Below are 19763 nucleotides of genomic sequence, written 5' to 3'. Positions count from 1 at the left end.
AAAGTTTTGAAAGCCTTAAGCAGTAAGAACAATCCTTTAGGAGATTTAATAGATATTTTATTACATACTCAGAGCAGATATAATGCTTAATCTTGAAAATTTGCAAAAACTTTTCCAAAATCAAATTTACCAAAGTCTCGTCTTTAAATGTGAAAATTCCCACGAAAGTGTAAGAATTTGCTATTTATTCTCTGTTCGGGAGCTTTGGCCTCAAGCTGGGGCAACGTGTCATTTTTTGCACAAGCATTTTATTATCATACAGTGGGTGGTTGGGCGATATAATAGAACTCATGGTGCTAATAAAAAGGTGGTTGAATGTAAATTTTTGCAGAGAGGGTGGGCAAAAGATGGTTCTTTTTAAATTGAAATTGGCCTTTGCATTCTGTGTGTTGGGAATTTTTGATCCACATTGGACGAAAATAGAATTTTTCCAGCAGAGAACTGTTGGAAGGTGAAAATTGGTTAGAAGTGCAAATGAAATAAATATTTTATGCACTAAAAATTTTCAGTCATCAAACACGTCGATGGGGAACGTCTTACGTTGCATAATGTACAGAGAACAGACATGGGAGCTTATTTGTGTATAGGTAAAAAAAAATTAAAGATTTTTCTTTGTTCCACAGCAGCAATAATTAAAAAACTTTTTCCCAACAGCATCAAATGGTGTGCCACCCTCAGTCAGCAAAAGATTCGACGTAAAAGTGATCTGTAAGTTTTCCTTTTAATGTTAAATAGGGTGGTATAACTACTTTTCGCCACTTTGAATATATCGTTTATTCGGAATCACAGGGGCGGCTTAACTGCTGAAATTTTTTGCTATACCTTTATTCTTTCAATTTTTTAATTTGTTGTTAGTGTCAAGAAAGGGCACTAAATAGGTCGAGTGGTAGAGCACTCGCTCTATGATGCGAGTGTCCCGGGTTCGAATCTCTTTAAGTCACCAGGAATTTTTCTGACGTTAAAGGTGTTCGGATTGCATCCCGCATGCAGCAAGCTTCACTGCACTTGATTCAAATTCAAAAAATGATAAAAGATGTTCTGAACTCCCCTTGCGGGAAGGCCTAAGTTCCTTCATGGAGCGTTGTGCAACTATTACTATTTTTATATTTGTGTCAAAAAATAAATAGTGACTAAAATTGTGCGCCTGTATCATCAAATCGGTGTGATCACTATGCTTCTGAAATGGTGATTTCATCGTTGATGGGTAAAAAACGAAAAACAAAATAGAACACTGCACTGATCTGAAATGTTGCTAAATGAAGTTTTATATTATTCACTTGTTAAAATGAAATATTTTACCTGTAACATTCCATTTTCAAATGAAAAAAAGTAATGCCTAAAATACTTTTTGGAGTTTAAAGGTGTATTACCGTTTATAACTGTTGGAAAATGCGCGTAAATCCATATATTTTTTTTATTTTTTTGAAACAAATGGACCTTCCGGATTAATTTTCGTTTTTAAAAGGTAATTATTATTTTTTTTTGTTTTTCTTTTTGTTAATATTTTGTCAGAATTATCCGTATTTGAAGTTTTATTAAGCTGTAACGGATTTTGATAATAATGGTGGCAGATTAATGGGTAAAAGTTGTGTGAATTTGAAAATTTTGCAGAGTTTACTTAAATTTTTAAAAATCTAATAACTAATTTAAAATATTAATAGTATAGAATCAATTTTTGTTAATATTTTATCAGAAATATCCGTATTTGAAGTTTTATTAAGCTGTGACGGATTATGATAACAATGGCGGCAGAAAAATCTGTAAAACTTGTGTAAATTTGAAAATCTCGCAGAGTTTACTGAAATTTTTAAAAATATATCAACTAATTTAAAACATTAATAGTATACAGTAGACTCTCTCAAATTGGGGCAATTGGGACGGCAACATCACCCGAATTAAAGATAAATTCGGCCATCAAATTATTTGAAATGCAACGATTTTTAGTTTACCTGCATACTCATATTAAGTTTACATGCTCATATTAATTGTAAATTTCATGGAAGTCCTGAAAGTCCTGAAAGTCCTGAAAGTCCCTTAATCCCCTTAATAATGCAAAATCACATCACAACTGAGGCAAAGCATAGCAAATTTGAGCATATTTGCTTCATTCGATAATCATAATTGAACTTCAAAAATGTCAATAAACTTTTTTCAAATTTAACTGCTACTCGAATTAAAAAGTAGCCCGATGTTAAGGGGCCGAATTAGCGAGAGTCTACTGTACAATCAATAATGGTACTCCACCATTGTTATCATAACCCGTCACAGCTTAATAAACCCATTATTGATTCATTCCAATGAAAAATGAAAATGTGTTTTTTTTAGCATTTCACTGTTCCGAAATGCTCCTACATAACTGATTTTTCCTTGTATTGGTTCCTGACACGACTGTTTGGTGGTTTTAGAACACGATAAGGATTGAGAGAAAGGAGTCGAGACAGGAACCAACCCAAAGAAAACTCTTGAGAAAAGTAAAAACCTAAAAAGAAATATGTTAATTCCTATTCCATGTAATGAAAAATTATAAGCAGTGATCTTGCTCCTCAACGTTTTTTTTAGTACATGACTGTTCTCAAATGTTTCTGCATTATGGATTTCTCTTTGTATTGGTTCTTGTTGTGACTGTTTTTCCTAGTCCTCGACATGTTCTAAAACCACCAAACAGTCCTGACAGGAATCAACCCAGAAAATAGTCAAGTACTTAAAAAAACGTTCTGGAGAAATATCACAAAGATCACTTTTTTCATTTTTCATTGCAATAACTCCATAATGCCAGCTTCAGACTAGAGGTTTAGCCCAGTTCCTGAAGGTCTCAAAAATCTAAATAACAAGCGATTTTATTGATTTTTCAAAATCTATTGGATCATTTGCCCTTAATATCCAATTCTAAACAAGAATTTCCTAAAAAATCATGCCTGATAAAGAATTAGAGGAGTTAAGCTAGATAGCTAAGCCTTAGGTCTGAAGCCCGTATAAAGCACAATTTCTCTTTTTATTTCCCTTAAAGTGGCGAAAAGTTGTTACTCCACCCTATTAGAATTTTTTCAACAAAAATACCTCCAGTCCACCCCTTAATAAGTCACGTGATTAATGAGTGACTTTTGCCAAAGTTAAAACTTAATTTTCTCCCTCAACAGAAAAAAAAGAAATTATTCTCCCCAACTGAGTTCATCAATTCTGAGAACGGTGTATGTTTCTGAAAGTTTTTTTCTCACAGTAAATATATATGTATTTTTTTTATTCTTCTGTGGGAGGATTGAGAGGGGTGGACTTTGGTAGGAAAAAAAACACAGAGGCACAGAAAAATAAATCTTTTCCCGCCAAAATCATTCACAGTTGTCCCAGTTGTCCGTGTTGTAAATCAATTAGTCGCAGCTCCAGTGGATCGTCATGTTCTGCTCCAGTGTGTTGTGGAAGCATACCCAAAACCTCTAAATGGATGGTATAGACATGATGGTATGTTGGACAATTGAGGAGGGTGTGGATGCAGTGATAAATACCCATTCTCAATTCATTTGCACTGCAAAAGCAGCCTTCCCCCCCGCAAAATGCCATGTGCATCCCATGGACGATTAGGGGTCATCATGAGTGACACAAAACACTGACCCATCCTCCCACTTTTCACTCCTCTGTTTTTTAGGCACTAAAATCTACGAGGGGCCAAAATATCAAATGACAGAAGGCATGATAAATTCCTACACTTGGCAGATGAATCTCACTGTGAGGAATTTGCAATTTGATGATTTTCACAGCTATGTCTGCTCCAGTATCAATGGATTGGGCAAATCTGAGGCGAGGATTCGTCTTCAAGGTATGTCAATTTATCGAAGATTTATGAAAACATTGTTTAGTGAATTTGAGGAAAAATTCCTAAAAATTATATCATAATTGCTTGCTTCTCGCACATCATTTTATCTAGTGAATTTTAATTTTATTTTCCCAATAAAGCAAGATTTTTAAAAATTGCAAGAAATTTCAGTGGAAAATGTACCCTAATGTTGATTTAAAAAAACATGGATATTTTTATTCGAAATCTCCCTTTCGAACTAAAAACCTCTTACTCAGCTTTACTCCGATTCAATTTTGTCTACATTTCGGCGAATAAATCTCTGCTGACAAGCTTAATTTTCGAAACATTTTCAAATTGTTTCATAGTGCTATTACAATGAAGAATGAAAAGGGTAATGTTGCTATTCCAATGAAAAATGAACATGTTCTTTTAGTACATGACTGTTCTCGAACGTTTCTACATAATCGACTTATCATTGCATTGGTTCTTGTGGCAACTGCTTGGTGGTTTTAGAAGACAGCGAGGACTAGGGCAAACAGTCGAGACAGGAACCAACAAAAAGTAAAGAGTAAAGTCGATAATGTAGAAATATTTGAGAACCTTCAATTACTAAAAAGGGGTGGCAAAGCGTCCCAGGTTTTGCGAAATGCTCGAACTCGTGACTTAGCTATACCTCAAAAGTACTTTCTCATCATTTACCGTTTACAGGTGCTCAACCGATTTGAATCGATTCTCAATAGATTCCACAAAATAGTTTAAAGAGTAATAAAAATTATATTCGAACAAAAATTACTTATCGGTAAATAACCGGTTCATTACCGGTTCACAACCGATTTAAACCGACTTATAAATCACTCAAAATATTTCCCAAAATACACCTCAGGAATAATTTAATTGAATTTTGTATAAAAATTATTTATCGGTTATGAACCGGTTCATTACCGATTCTGAACCGATTGGAACAGGTTCAGTTTTGTCGGAAATTCCAAGACCTTTCTAACGAGCACAAACATGACCCCATTTGCTTGGTAAATGCGCTGTGTAGTGTCTTTTTAATCTTTGACCTTGAAAACCTGTTATTAGGAATGATTCAACGTTACTTCCGTCTATGGACGAAATGTTCGTCTGGGTAATCTCTAAAACATATCCAAAAATGAAAAAAAATACACGACGCGTTTTCGAGCAATCCCAAAAAACATTGTTTAGGAGTGGTTGGGAAGGGGTGGGGGGGGGAAAGGAGTGACATGTTAACGATCGTTGGGTCGACTTATGGGGGCCCCCTTAGGTCCCAAGTCGCTATCTCTAACCGTTTGGCCTCTAGAGCTGATGAAAGACGGACAGACGGAAAAACAGCGTGACGCCAAAGAACTCGAAACTTCAGATTTCAAAAATTCTACCAAAATACGACTCCTTGGGGGGTAAGAAGTCGAAATATATATATAACTCAAAATCGAGAGATTATATACTGCTCTCTCCGTGGAGTTCGAGCTGTAAAAAACGTTCAGGAGAATGATCACTTCTATTCATTTTTCATTACATGGAATAGCATCATTATGATGTTATTCCAAAAAAAAATAATAACATGGTTTTCTGGCTTTTTATTGTTCTCAAGTGCGTCTACATTATCGACTTTTCTTTGTGTTGGTTCCTGTCTCGAGTCTTTTCCCTCAGTCCTAATCGTTTTCTAAAACCGCCAAACAGTCGTGACAGAAATCAGTACAAAGAAAAGACAATTATGTAGAAGCAATTTAGAATAATAAAGTGCTAAAAAAATATATATTCATTTTTCATTGGAATAGCGCCATAAATCTTTCTTCTGAGCATTATTTTAACGCCTGACTTATTTTAAATGATCCCGCATTATCGAATTTTCTTTATGTATTCGAGACAGTAACCAATTTCAATCTTATTCAGATTGTCTATGGATCGGCTTAAACCTTTATCGGTTCCGCTGCATCTAGGCCACTTATTTGGGCACTTCCCATTACTCCATTCTACGTAACCCTCAAGGCGGTCCTCCAGCTCTATATCTCGGCTTTTGTATGCCTGAGGTACACACACCGTGCCGTTTCTATATTGCGGGAGACCAGCCTTGGTTGGATCAGTTGCAGTGAATGTGTATGTGTATTTGTATCGACAGATCTCTTTATGTCGAACCCGTTTCTGTATCAGCCTCTCTTGTTTAGGCGGTTCATTGTCAATGCATTAGGCATTACTTTTTCATCCATTCACTGGACTAATTCGATACGGCAGCTGAAAAATCTGCAGCTGCCGAGTATCAAACTTTCAGGATAAAGGTCACTCTTTTCATTTTTCATTGAAATAGCACCATTATTCTTAAAGAGAAATCCAAATGTTCTTTCTTTGACTTTATAACCGATCTTGTATTTCCTTCGTTTTTAAAGAAATTACGGTTGCGATCCGACATATTCCCAAAATTTTAGAACTAAGATGGTCTCATAATTCACTCTCATCTCTGAATTGGTCATAAGTATCGTTCTTCGTGAGTTTACGTGTAACATTAGCAAAGTATTTTCATACTCTCAATCTCTGTGCCTTGCACTGATAATTTATTATTGTTTGAAGAGATATGTTAAATTATGATTTTCTTTAGTGCACATTCCGTCACACAATTTTCCTGCTCATTTTCCGTTCGCAGAACTGCGACTGCCACCAACCTCAACAACAACCCCAACACCCTATGTGTACACTACGGCAAAACCAAGGCGAAAGGCCACGCAGAGTCACATCAAAGCTGCCACATTTGATGTCCCCAAGATCAAGGAGACCGTCGTAACAAATCATGTGCAAGAGAATGAAATTGCTGGTGCGGCTTTTGAAGGTAAATATCCCTTTTGTCCCTCTTTCCACTCTTCTCACATGATTGCACCTTTTGATGGTAAATATTTGCACTGTGAATATTCATTTAGAGCAAGTGAAAATTTCTGCACAGTCAGACTTGGTTAATATGACTTTTTAGCACCATACACCTCTTCTAATTCACAAAAGAACACAACATGGAATGTTTAACTTGCACCAATATTTTTTTCTTGGTTGGAAAATATCACACAAAGCACAGGTAGATTGGGAGATATAAAATGTACAAACTTGCAGAGACATTTTCACTGGAAAATTATTAGTTTGTTATGCTGAAAAAGATGAAAACACGTTTTGACGTTCAGAGTTTAAATTTACGTTCTAACGACTGACTCTCATACTTTTGATTACTCTAAAAAAAAGTTCGTGGAACTTTTTTTGAAAGTTTGTCAAATCCGCAGAGGTACATATTTTTGGTAATTTTTACCCAAATATCTTTACAAAAAATTATGTCAAGCCTCTTTCAGGAATTACGGATAATAATGTTAGAACATTAGATCTTTTGCGGACGGCTTGAGCAAATGACCAAACCAACCACCCCCCCCCCTAAAAAAATTCAGTCTTTAACAGGAACCGAAAAATTGCGGCTTTTAAAAAACAGGCCACGCCCTCTATAAAATTGGAATGGATAATTTGAATATTGTTGATTCCCTAATTCTCTGGATTAACTTTGAGGAATGAGTGATTTTATTGGAGAAATTGAAGTGTTTTTATTTTTTTATTTAGCTAATTTAGCTCATTTCTGTGTTTTCCTGTTTAATATTTTTATACCTACAGTGAACAACATAATGGCTTTTAAAATCCTTGACTTAGACTTTCTTGTGCAAGGTTCAAGGTCTGGCTCTAGGGTTGTTCAATGTGAGAGTTTGAAATATCCCCTCTAGTGGTTCGTTCCTGTGATAAAAATCTCGGTCTGTTGTAATCTCCTTTAGCGCGTATCGGCTACAACCTAAAGACCCTATATTCTTAGATCTCATAGCCCGAGTTTAATTGCTTGAAAGTATATTAATTTAAAAAATAAATAGATTTTTTTAAGGCGGTACATTGTCATACAATCAAACTCCGCCATTATAATCCCTTGGTATTTTACTTGATCACAAACTATCCTGAAAGGGACATCTGGAAAACTGCATTAATGCGGCCACTAGATCCCTTTTCAGCTGTCGATGACTTTTCTGTAGAACTTGGGGTCTTTCGCCGAAATCATATTATGAATGTACTAAGCCATCGTTAGGCCAATAATTTCTTACGGAGCTGTGATATCGTGGCCGAGAGTCGAATTTAAAAATTCGGAGCGGCCACTAGTACGGCTCCAAAGAACGGCCTGTCTTGTCTTGCGATAACAGTGGCCATAAAGACAGCGCCAAAACCGCTGCTCTGGAGATTATGTTAAGCTTGCCGCTACTATCACTTTTCATAAAGTCGGAAGCGAGACGTCAGCCCTGAGGTTACGTTTAACTAGAACTTGGAAGGTTGGTTATCACAGCAGGCTATACTTGAATACTCGATAAGCCTGATGCCAGACATCCAGAGCTTCTAATGAGGGATGACTTCCACCTTGAGGGAAGGCTGCCCAAGAAAATAATTAAAGCAATACTTCATACGAAGGCTGACTGGGCTGAACGCACGGATGAGATCATCGAGTCCGATGCGGTCGCGGTCGTCCTATTCACTAACGGTTCTGGAGTTGAAGGATCCTCAGGCGCCGGTTACCATTACCAGAAATTTCAAATTAGCGGATGAGCGCTCCTCGGCCAGTATACGACTGTGTTTCCAGCTGAGGTTGTCGCACTCCTGCTTTATGCTCGGAGTCTAGCGGAGTCTAGCATTGAGAGTAGAAAAATTCAAATCTTCTCAGATAGTAGAGCTGCGATTCTGCCTTGCCATAACAGGATAGAAGTCGCTTTCTACTGTCTTGCGTGACTGAGTGCAGGGTAATGTTAGAAACGGCCTCACAGAAATGTGCCACCGGTATTCATTGGGTACCTGGATACAGGGGTATAACGGGATACGAGGAAGCGGACCGCTTCACGGTAGCTGGGGTAAGGACCGCGTTCGTTGGCCCCGAACTGTAGGGATTTCCATGGAAATGAGTAAATCGATTATCCAGGAGGATTTATTAAAACTATATTAAACCAAGTGGGCCGCGACTAAAGATTGCCCCTTGTCTAAACTGTTCATGCCCAGCTTGGATAAGAAAAGAACAGCGTGCCTAGTGGGAGGCAGTCGCTAGAAAGCCCGGCAGAGTGCAAATTTATGCGGCCACTGCCTAAACAAAAATCTCAATAGTATGGGTGTCTAATGTAACATATTGTCCAGAGGATGCAAGTAAGCTAAGGAGAGGTTATGTGACATCACATGGGTGCTGCTGGGGAAAGCCGTGCTGTCTGATGAAGATCTATCAAAATTAAAGCTGATCTGTTTAATGGATAATAATAATTATTTATTTAACCCTTGGAAACTTGTGCTTTGGGTCTGTTTAATGGAGTTTATCCGAAAAACAGGCTGGCTTGAACAATCTTGCCCTTAGGAGGTGTTGGAATTGCAAGCGCCAACTGGCGGAAATATTTGAAAATTTATTATGTAAGCCCTTCCGAAACGTTTGTTAATCACATACTCATTGAGGCCATTTACATCGCCGCATTAGATTGGGATTTGTTTAATTTTTCTCGATATAAACGGCAAATCCAATACGACACTTCGTATCGAATTGGATTGGATTCAAATTGTCCCAAACATTTTCGGAGCGCGCGAAGCGAAATTCGGAGTTGCATTTGACGTTAAAATTAACCTCATCATTTGTGTTGTTTTGGTAAGGAAGTCGCACAAAATAAAATTTTCAGGACATTTTTTGTGTATTGGACAAGGATATAGGCAACGACAAGTTTAAAAGAGGTGGCAAAGCAAGGAGACTAAGCTCCTCTTTTAAATTAATCAGGAGAAGGAGTTGTTGTGACGATAGACTCTAAAAAAATCGCAACCAAGAAGTTTTTGCAGAGTTCCTTAAGCAAGGATATGAACGTAATGTTAAGCAAATTGTGTAGTTAAATTTAAGAATCTTAAGCAAAAAAATCCAACTTAAAAATCGAAAATATCATTTTTAACCTCACAAAAATGGCATCCCGCTAAAAATCCAATTCAATCTCAACAGTACGATGTAAACAGACAAGATTGGATTCTGATTTTGGGACAATCCAATCTCAATCTAATGCGACGATGTAAATGGCCTCATTGAAACACATAAACTAAACACTCGTATTGCAGTTTATTGAAATAATCAGCCATTCAGTCCGCCATAATTAATCAAGTCCTTGCAGTCCGCCACGCGTGAAATCCATTGATAAAAATAAAGGGACAGATAATCCTAACCGGCTTATGTAGGTGAGATTCTTAACGTGAGCTAACTCGGAGTGCATGCAAATTCGATTTGGAGCTGAAGTTGGGAGACGCCATTCAGTTATCTTGAATAAAATTCGTGAAATTATACAAATTTTGTATTTAAACCAAAATATCAAGGATTTTGATGAACTGACAGAAAAGTGTTATATGGGTGAAATGTAGACCAGAATGTTCTCTATAATTTTGCCGTAGAACTTGAACTCATCGATTACTCAGAAGCCAAGATAATCGAGGTTTTTTGTTTCTTAACTCGTTTTTTCATCCAGAGTGCCCCAAGTAGTCATTTGTTGAACCTCAACTATATCAAAGAATTGTTGTATTTTGTGAGACTTTCCATTTAAAACCCTATTTTAAGTGTCTTGGTGGAGTAGAGGCAGTCAAATTGGCATCTGAGTGATTTCAAAGCGTTATTATTGGAAAAATCAATTTTTTCACACTTAAACGGCAAAATCGGAGTGATAGCGTAGTCTGAGCGGAAAATGATGTATGGACGAAATGTAGAGACAAATATGCTCTACAATTATGTCGAAGTAATCATCAAAATCGGTTTAGCGACAGTCGAGATAATTGAGGTTATGTGATATTGAAATTGGTTTTTCGACTGTGGCGCCCCTGGTGTTGGTCCCACGAAGTTCAAATATTCTAGAAAGTTGTAGCATTTGGTGAGATCTTTCGTTTAAGCCCTCATTCATCAAAATCGGTCACATAGAACCGGAGATATGATTTTTTGAATTTCGTGAATTTTGACCCCTCATATCTCCGGTTCTATTGAAACCACAGCGCGCATACGCACCATTTTGGAAACGTCCTAGACTGGACTACAACATACTAAAATTTCATTAACTTGCACAATGCCGTTTTTGAGAAAAGTGACTTTGAATTTCGATGAATTTTGACGCTATCACAGCGCCACCTGTGGTGACTTTTTGAACTTCCATCTGAAAGTGCTCATTGAGACGAAACCAAAAAGGTAAAATTTAGGTCGCTATGTTAATTAGAACCGGAGATAGAGGCCGGTCAATGTTCGAACTTTGACCCCTTATAGCTCGGGTCAGGGGTTATGGATCGACTTAAGGTTTTTTTGTTTGATAGGTATAATCAACGGCTACAACATACTAAATTTTCAGCCCGATGCACAATGGAATTTTTGAGTTATTTAACTTTTAAGATTTAAAAATTTTCTTTTTAAAAAAAGCGCCCCTAGCGGTGGTTTTATGAACTTGTGATGTTAGAAGGGGAAGTGGCATTTCACGAGAGCTTTCCAAAAAGCCCTCACTTTTTAAATTCTGACAATTAGAACCGGAGTTATGGCCATTTTAAGAAATTTTTTTTGGACCCTTATAGCTCGGGTCAGGGGGGTCGGGGGACCTTAAGTTTGGTATTGATGGAAAGCTCTAAGGCCCAGCTATAACATACTAAAATTTGAGTCCGCTGAATGCCATAGGGGCGGAGCTATTGAGAAAACAAAAAAAGGGGGGTCTTCAAAATGGCGGAAGGAGGGGTGGGGGGTGGGGGGTCAATGCACCAAGTTGCAATTTTCACCCGATATATAACCTTTGCCGAAAACCGCAAGTCGATATCTTTTTTAGTTTAGGAGCTATTAAGCTCCAAAGAGCGGCCGGCCGGCCGGCCGGCCGGCCGGGAACGTAACTTAGCCACATATATATTCGGAATCAGGAAGTGGCGAAACACATTTTGGCCAAATTTGAGGTCGATCGGACGACATGAAATTTTGTTAGGATTATAGTAGGTGAGATTGTTAAGAATCTCACCTAATACAATCTACTATGTCTTGATTTTGTTTGACCCAGGGAACTTGGTCCCCAAAAGGAGGGGTTGATTTAGTTGGGGATGCGTTATGGGTCCAGAAGGAGGCCTGGGTGCAGCGGTTCAGCAGGGAACTGTCTCCACTGTAACCTTATCTGATCTGATAGCCAGAGAAAAACGTCAAATAATTAAAATTGTACATCAATACTCAATACGCTACCTGGGCAAACTTCTTTTGATGTTTATTCGGTTTCAAACTGATCTTGCTCATCCTTAGCATAAAGGTTGATACAGTAGAGTTCCTCAAATTTGAACATTTTCTGGGTATAGATGACATTTCTCACTCTCTAAATTTAAACAATAATTTCTAAAACGTAACGGAATTCATGTGAAATGTACTTTCCCTAAATTAAGATAAATAAATTCAGAGAATATATCCTTGAATACATCAATGTAATTTATTGTGAAATAAATGAAATTTGTTGCGGAAGTTAATATAATACAATAATATTGAGGAAACATCAGAGAAAAATGGTTCTAATTCAGACTCCACGCAAGACTTTTTACATAACCTCAAATTTTACATTTTGAATTCAATCGTCGATCATTCAAATTTGAGGAACTCGATTGTAGTTGAGCACTTCGAAATTCGAACAGGAAGTATTTCAGCCACCTTGCGGAATTATCATGAAGCAAGAATGTATCTTTCCTGACTTTTCACATAGGTTTTCGAATTTTTCAAATTCTTGTGAATGATAAGAATAAAGATAAGAGGTAAAAGTCAGTGAGAGAGTTTTGTTTCTAAATGGGTACACTCAGCTTTCGTTATGCGGCACTTCGATATCCAGGTGACAGCTGTCAATCACTAACTTTTGATGTATTCAAAACTTTTTTTACGACACATGCAGTTTGGGAAGAATCAGTATTCGAACAGTCAGTCGTCAGAACGATTTCAGTGTGTTTTCAGCATAATATGCATTACATTTTCATGGCAATTGTTACATGTTAGCTCATGGTGTAATTGATATATTGCACTGATAACACTGATAAGTAATATAAATCGACTTTTCACTAAAATTGGACTAATTATACACATTAAAGGGAAATTTATGTTTAAATTTGATTTAGGTTAATGGGATTGAAATGAGATAAATGACCCAATTTTCTCCAAACATTTTTCTCTGTGCGAGATGGCTTTTAAGTTGTGTGTGTGTTTTTTTTAGAGGAAATTGCACTGCATGTGGAATACAGTGGGAATTCAATTGAATTAATTCCAGTTTTCACACAAGTGCCAGTCAGAACGGGCATCGAGAAGACACGGAATACACAAATGCCTGCAGCCGTTCCGTCGCGACGGACTCCCTGGATTAATTTGTACAACCGATGCAGCAGCGTCACTCACTTCTGCAATTACTGTCTACTTCTTGTACTACTCCCTGCACTTGTGCGCTACATTGGACTCTCAGTGTCATAAGTACATCCACGGTTTTTCTTCCTCCCCCGCAAACATCGGGATTGAGCATTGTGTAAATTCCTAAGAGATCGTTTTCCCTCATTTTTTTCATTTCATTCTTCTCTTCACAAAAAGAAGATCTCATCCCACAGGAGACATCCCCTTCTTGTGTTCCCTGCTTTTTTTTGTGTCGTTATTTAACCACCCTGACATCCCACAAAAGCCCTTCTTCCACCTCTTCCAGCGGGTTTCAAGGTATGAAATTTATTGAAATGATGGAGCAGCAAAAGGAGCCCGAAGGAGAGGAATTTCCCAGACACAGACAGAAAAAACGTAAAGATGTTTGATATGAGAATTTTTATAAATTTTAAGAGGAGAGATTATAAAAATAGATGTCTTCCGTATTTTTAATATAAAAGAAGAAACATGTCACGGTAAAGAGAAAAATTACATTGCTTAAGAGCTCGATGGATTTAAGTTTGTTTTGCAGGGAAAAAAGACATAAATTTTCTTCCTAGTTAAATTTGCTGATATCTTTGTGTTTTCCACCCAATCTCCTTACAAATTTATTGCGTTTGCCACGCACAAGACCAAAAATACATCTTACCCAGGAACAGGAAGCACAAATGATGGATTTGTGACAATATTTAGCTCTTTAATCGATTGAAAATCTCAAAGAAAATTTAAATTGTTGCATAAACGACGTGTCTGTAGTTAAATTATTGAAAATAGTTGAAAAGGATCAGTGAAGGAATTTTCTTAACTTGCCGAGAGGTTATGTTGCACTTTTCGAAGTTCTATCTAAAAAGTGAAATCTAAATTTGAAAGTTCCCGTCAGAGCAAGCTTTCACTATCCCAGTGCCATCTGATGTTAATTTATTGAGGTAGGCAATTGTCAAGTCAGTGTGGCATGCACCAACATGGCTGACAGACGTTGAAGTACGCGAGTTGACAGAAGAAGTCTCGATATTCTGGAGTTATTCTTGAGTTTTAATCGAAATGTGACGTTTTTATAAAGATTAGATAAGATTAGATTTAAAACAAGATGGAAGTTCATAAGAAACTGGGGATCACGTGGATTAGTTAAAAGTATCAGTTGCAAGATCGTGTCCTCTCCAATTCCCTTTAGAAACCCGTAAACCTGGATGAATACAGCTTCATATGTGATAAAATCGATAAAATAGTAATTAAATTGTACTGCCAGTGACCACTTGTCTACAGAATGAACAAAAGCGTTATTTGTCAGCCTTAAGAACCTATTTTGTCTGCCAGTAAATACAGCAATCTCAAATGTTTGCCTTCGTCTCCCGGATTCTGAAAGGTTAATTTCCTCTCCGCTTCTGCTTTCAGCTGTAGACAGCTACACTCAGTCCCGGGATTATGCACTTCGGCATTATGCACCTGACGGGATTATACACATACAATTATGCAAGTTTGCTTACCATTCGTATTGAAAATAAGTTATCATATCACTCCTGATGGTGAAAACCCTAACCTCAAAAAACTGTGTGAAGTGAATCGTTCACCGCTTTCATAATCGAGTTTTGGCGGTTCATTAGTGAAAACTTCACTCGAGCTGTCAAGTGAATCATTCACCGGCTTCACTTTACTTACATAATCCACCGCCAGGATCAAAGGAAAAATTATTGAAAAGTAGTTGGTCCTGTAACAATTATTATTAATCGTATCGAGACACTTTATTTGGTATTACAATATAATCATGAAAATGTTGGAAGAATCTGCTGATCGTAGATCGCCCAGGAACGCCTTCTCCGTAGTTAATGCTTCTTCCGTGCTCCTGAAGGTTTTTTGGGCAGAAGCGGTGCATTTTATTACGTTTTATCAGAGTGAAAATGTCTTTTTCTCCACATTCAGATGCTTGCACCGGGCGGGACTCGAACTCACAGCTGTGAGAGTCGAGTCAGAGATCTAACCGCCCAAGACCCAATGGTCTTGGGTCTTGGGTCTTGGTCGTTACATTTTTCGAGTGAATTGAAAAAAAAATATTCTAAGGAAAAAATCCACGGTAAACTGATCAATGTCGATGAAGAATCCGGAAATCGTTGGAAAGCGGAAAACACTTAGGAAAAATACATCAATTTTTTCCAGAGCTTTCGGCACATGGTGGTGTCACATAATAAAATTAACAATAAGAGTAAGAAAAGACGGAGGAAGAGGTGTGTAGGGGGGACTACGTCAGAATTAGCCACGGGTAGAATTAGGTAGTGGAAAGTTATTCTTTGTATTTAAATATTTTTTTTATTTATTAATAATAACAATGCTTTTGAGCCGATGCTCTTGAAAGCAGAAAAAGGGTACATGTAAATATTAAGATATAAATATTTGTCAGAAAGAAGTGCTTGCGTCTACCGCCGTCTTAACGTTGGTAATCAACCTCCAGAGCCAATCGGTGGGAATGCTCTTTCTCAGGTTGTATAAGTCATCTCCGTCATTTGAAGAAAAAATCTTTCTGACGTTTAGGCAAAAGGAAAACAAAACAAACTAAAATTCCAAAAAGGTTTGGATATGCTGCCGTTATAGTTTGCTTTAGAAAGACTATTGAGGAAATCAGTATTTATTCCAAGTAAACATTTCGATTCCTAATCAGTGAAATATTTATCAACCTCATACATTTTTTTATTACAAATTATACGCAATGAAACTTTCATTTCTTGTCTAATTCTGCCCCGGTCTCCCTTAGTATGCAAAATTTCAAGTGGAAAAAATACGTGTGTTAGAAGGGGGGCACTCTAGTAGAGTAATACGATCAGTAAAATAATTCTGCTCGTATTAATTGTTTTCTGAACTTTCTGAACCACCTGAAAAGCTTTTCGACCAATTTTTCATGTGTGCCAACTGTGATTCTAACAGTTTTCCAGCTATTTCATGCTTGCCAACTTTGAACGCAGTGTCCAAATGTGAGAAAGAAGCAAGGTATACTTGCTATCTTTTTCTGTTATTCTCGCAGTTCAGGAAGTATTAGTCTTATATCGACGACTCAGAATATAAGTCGAGCAACTCAATTTTTTACAAAAATCGTTTTATTCGCTTTTTGGATACTTTTTTATACCCTCTACCTTCCCTGTGAATGTAATACTTGAAAGATAAATATTTTCAAAATCATAGAGATTTTAAATCTCAAGAATTCTATATTCTGCAAGTAAAATCTCAGCTTCAAATCGCTCTTCTGTAAAATTTGCTTACTGCGAGTTATTCGTTTCTTATTCTAAGCGATCGATATGTGACACCACGATCAGTATCCAAAACTTCATCAATGATCAAGTCCTTGTATTCCTTTCTGTTGTTCGTTCAATATCATCAGACTTTTTGAATTCGGCATACACAGTAAAAATACTTACTACTTGGGTTGTATTTCCTGTTTGTTATAGTTGAGCTTAATACGATAAAGTAACTAGTAATTGTTATCTCTGGATTTTAGGGAAGATTAAGGCAATGGAACACTACTGATGGATTTATGTCTACACAGAAAAAAATATTTTGTAAAAATGTTTGTGAATTCCTATGGGGAAGTTACAAAATGCTCGTGAATCGTATAACCCACAAAAAAGTTCGTAAAAGTTTGTACTTTTTTCACAAACATTGTCCGTAACATAATCATTTGACGAACATTTTTTGTACTTTTACAAGCATTTGTTCGTAAATGTTCGTAAACACACAAAAAATATTCGTAAAATTTTGTGATTTGTTTGTAAATGTTCGTAAAATGTTCAACAGGAAAACAAACATTTACGAACAAATGACAAAATTTTACGAACATTTTTTGTAAGTTTACGAACTTTCACGAACAAATGTTTGTAAAATTACAAAAAATGTTCGTCAAATGATTATGTTACGAACAATGTTTGCGAGAAAAGTACAAACTTTTACGAACTTCTTTGTGGGTTATACGATTCACGAGCATTTTGTAACTCCCCCATAAAAATTCACAAACATTTACAAACATTTTTACAAAATATTTTTTTCTGTGTACCATTTCTTCAGAGGACATGAATCTTTGTATCTGTTCGTATAGGTCGCGTCCTCTGATGCCTAATATCTATTTAAAAATTACAGTGTTTATTGCTAAATGCCCCGTATTTATTTCTGCCCCTTCTGCTCTATTTTCCCCTATAGCTTTGGAAATAAATAAAGAATAAAAGTTAAACATTCAAAATGAGTTCTTACAGATTATGTTGCTTTCAAACAAAACATTATTTCGCAACATAAGCTCTTGTCTGTTTAAGAAATTCCTTTTAAAAATAGCTAAATTGAGTTACGATGGAAGTACCAAGAAATAGGGGTTATATTAAAACTTATAAAAGGTTAAATCCTAATCTTTTTATCAGAATTTCCAAGACGTTTTGTTTTTGTAAAAAAAAATTATTCTTTGGCCTTGAATACACTGAATTACAAAACTTCTTTCTTATTTTGCTTCCTTTTAATTAAATATTTGAGGCAACACAAAATCATATTTGCTTTATGAAAAGTTCTTAAAACTGGTTAGGATATTAGAATGAAATATTTACCAGAGCAGTAGTTTTCTTTATTAATTTCAATGAAATGCCAAACACAGATTTACAAAACAATTGTAATTGTGCGTTGCCCATTAGGAGGAATTAAAGTGTAACCGAACATTTTTTCCCCATTAAATGAAATATCAGAGAAAATGTTAAATAAAAAATACCTTACGTATATTGCAGATGAATAAAGATTCTCTATAAAATTGTACATAAATTGATCGTGTTAATATCTAAAGAAAAAGAAATTAAAAAAAAAGAAAATTTTAATGGTGAAAGAAACTGATGACATCTCTAAACTAACCCATATTCTACTGTTAGTCACGAATTTATATATACAAAATCCTATAAATAAAAACCTTTGAAAAACATGTAAATACCACGATATATCAGCAATTTATCTCTTGAAAAAAAAAGGACAGTGGACAAAGTGAAAATAAAAGAATTCCTATTGAACGTAAGAACTTTCAGTTAAACGTACTTGAACGTGAAGTATTCTAATTAAAAAAAAATTAAATAGTGGTTAAGAGAAATTGTGTAAACTTAGGGTAAAGTAATTTTAAAAAAAACCAAGTAATGAATTATAAATTATTGAAAAATTAAATGAATCAGTTGATGATTGAGTAATATAATGCATGACAATAAATACTATTATTTGAACATGAGAAAATTGGAAAATAATTTTTGGTCTTTTCCATCAACATTGCGGTTCACCAGGCGTCCCCATCGACTGGCTTGGAAAACTTTCAAAGTTCTGTGAAAAATGATCATTTATTTCAATTTGATGTTATTTGGTGATTGATGTTTGTTGCAAATTCACACAAATTTGATTAATTGACAGTTTGGTGAAAAGGAATATTTATTTGCATTTATAAACCTCATGCGATCTATATTTTTCAATAATTTAATTTGCGAAAATACTGAACATTTATTGCGTTTTTGGCGTTATTTGTGGTAAAGAAAGCCTCTCCATTCAGAATTTTACGAACTATTACACTGAATTTAGTGTGAAATAATATTAGTGTAAAAATTATCACCATTAACTTTAGTGATTTTTTTTTTCAAAAAGCTTGAGAATTTGAAATTGAGAACAGTTGCTAGCGCCACTCGCGGGATAAAACAGTGCCCTCATGCGGAATAAAATATTGTAATTATCAGTGCATTCTCGTGTGAAAAATGAAAATATTATTTTCTGCTAAAACAAAAAAAACGTTCAGCTCTTCTGAGATAAGAACAAAAAAAAAAGGAAAAACAGTGAGTATTATGCATGAAAATTTAATTTCTTCTTTGCCAGTTAACATTGCAAAAGTAAATCAAAACAATATAAAAAAACAGCGAATGTAAGTTCTTTTGAATCCTTCAATCTTTATAAAGAGATTAAATTGAGAACATTTCAACATTAGAGATTTTGTTGCATTTCTTACATGTCACCAAGGACTAATCTAATCCCTGTGACAGATAATTTATTAAACTTGTTAAACAGGGAATAAAATCAATCAAATAAATGAATAGAAACCAATTCCAATTGTTGGTTTTATTGTAAGAAATTAAATGCAGTACACTATGTGTTACTTTTGTTAACTTTTTAGACTTTAATATTTGTAGAGTTACGATTCTCCATTTTTTGTACAATTTATTGGACTCGTCAGGGTGTGCAAATTTAATTTTAATTATTTCATGAAAATTATTTAATTATATTAAACAATTGTCATCACATACTTTCCCTGAATCAGAATTGTTTGCCTTTGGAAGGATTTTCATAAACGAAATCAGATTAATTTTAGTACATAAATGTTCTATTATCATCATAATTCCTAATAATTAATTTAACCTTAAAACTCTTACTCACCATTATTATCTTGATTGAAAATATTTCATTATTTTTTTTTAATCAACCTCTCCGAATTTCTGATTTTGCTCTAAAAATCATAAAATGTTCTACTAATTAGTTTTAATATAA

The 19763-nt window shown here is 35.6% G+C and overlaps 1 protein-coding gene across 4 annotated transcripts in view; it reads left to right on the top strand.

Moving 5' to 3' along the window:
• The window catches only part of LOC129806832 (lachesin), a 106143-nt gene extending 88037 nt beyond the window's left edge, over nt 1–18106 (top strand). For 3 of the 4 annotated variants that reach the window (XM_055855617.1, XM_055855620.1, XM_055855618.1), the window contains exons 7-12: nt 510–587; nt 655–708; nt 3337–3456; nt 3641–3811; nt 6450–6632; nt 13111–18106. In XM_055855617.1, the coding sequence (XP_055711592.1) occupies nt 510–587; nt 655–708; nt 3337–3456; nt 3641–3811; nt 6450–6632; nt 13111–13307 (803 nt within the window). In that variant the 3' untranslated portion in view covers nt 13308–18106. The remainder of the gene's footprint in view (nt 1–509; nt 588–654; nt 709–3336; nt 3457–3640; nt 3812–6449; nt 6633–13110) is intronic. The other variant, XM_055855621.1, reaches the window with a different exon arrangement.
• Nucleotides 18107–19763: the final 1657 nt, after the last annotated feature.

The sequence above is a fragment of the Phlebotomus papatasi genome, chromosome 3 (assembly GCF_024763615.1).
Source record: "Phlebotomus papatasi isolate M1 chromosome 3, Ppap_2.1, whole genome shotgun sequence".
Taxonomy (NCBI): Eukaryota; Metazoa; Arthropoda; class Insecta; order Diptera; family Psychodidae; genus Phlebotomus; species Phlebotomus papatasi.
Note: the sequence above shows the minus strand (reverse complement) of the source record. Positions and strands in the feature narration are given on the sequence as shown.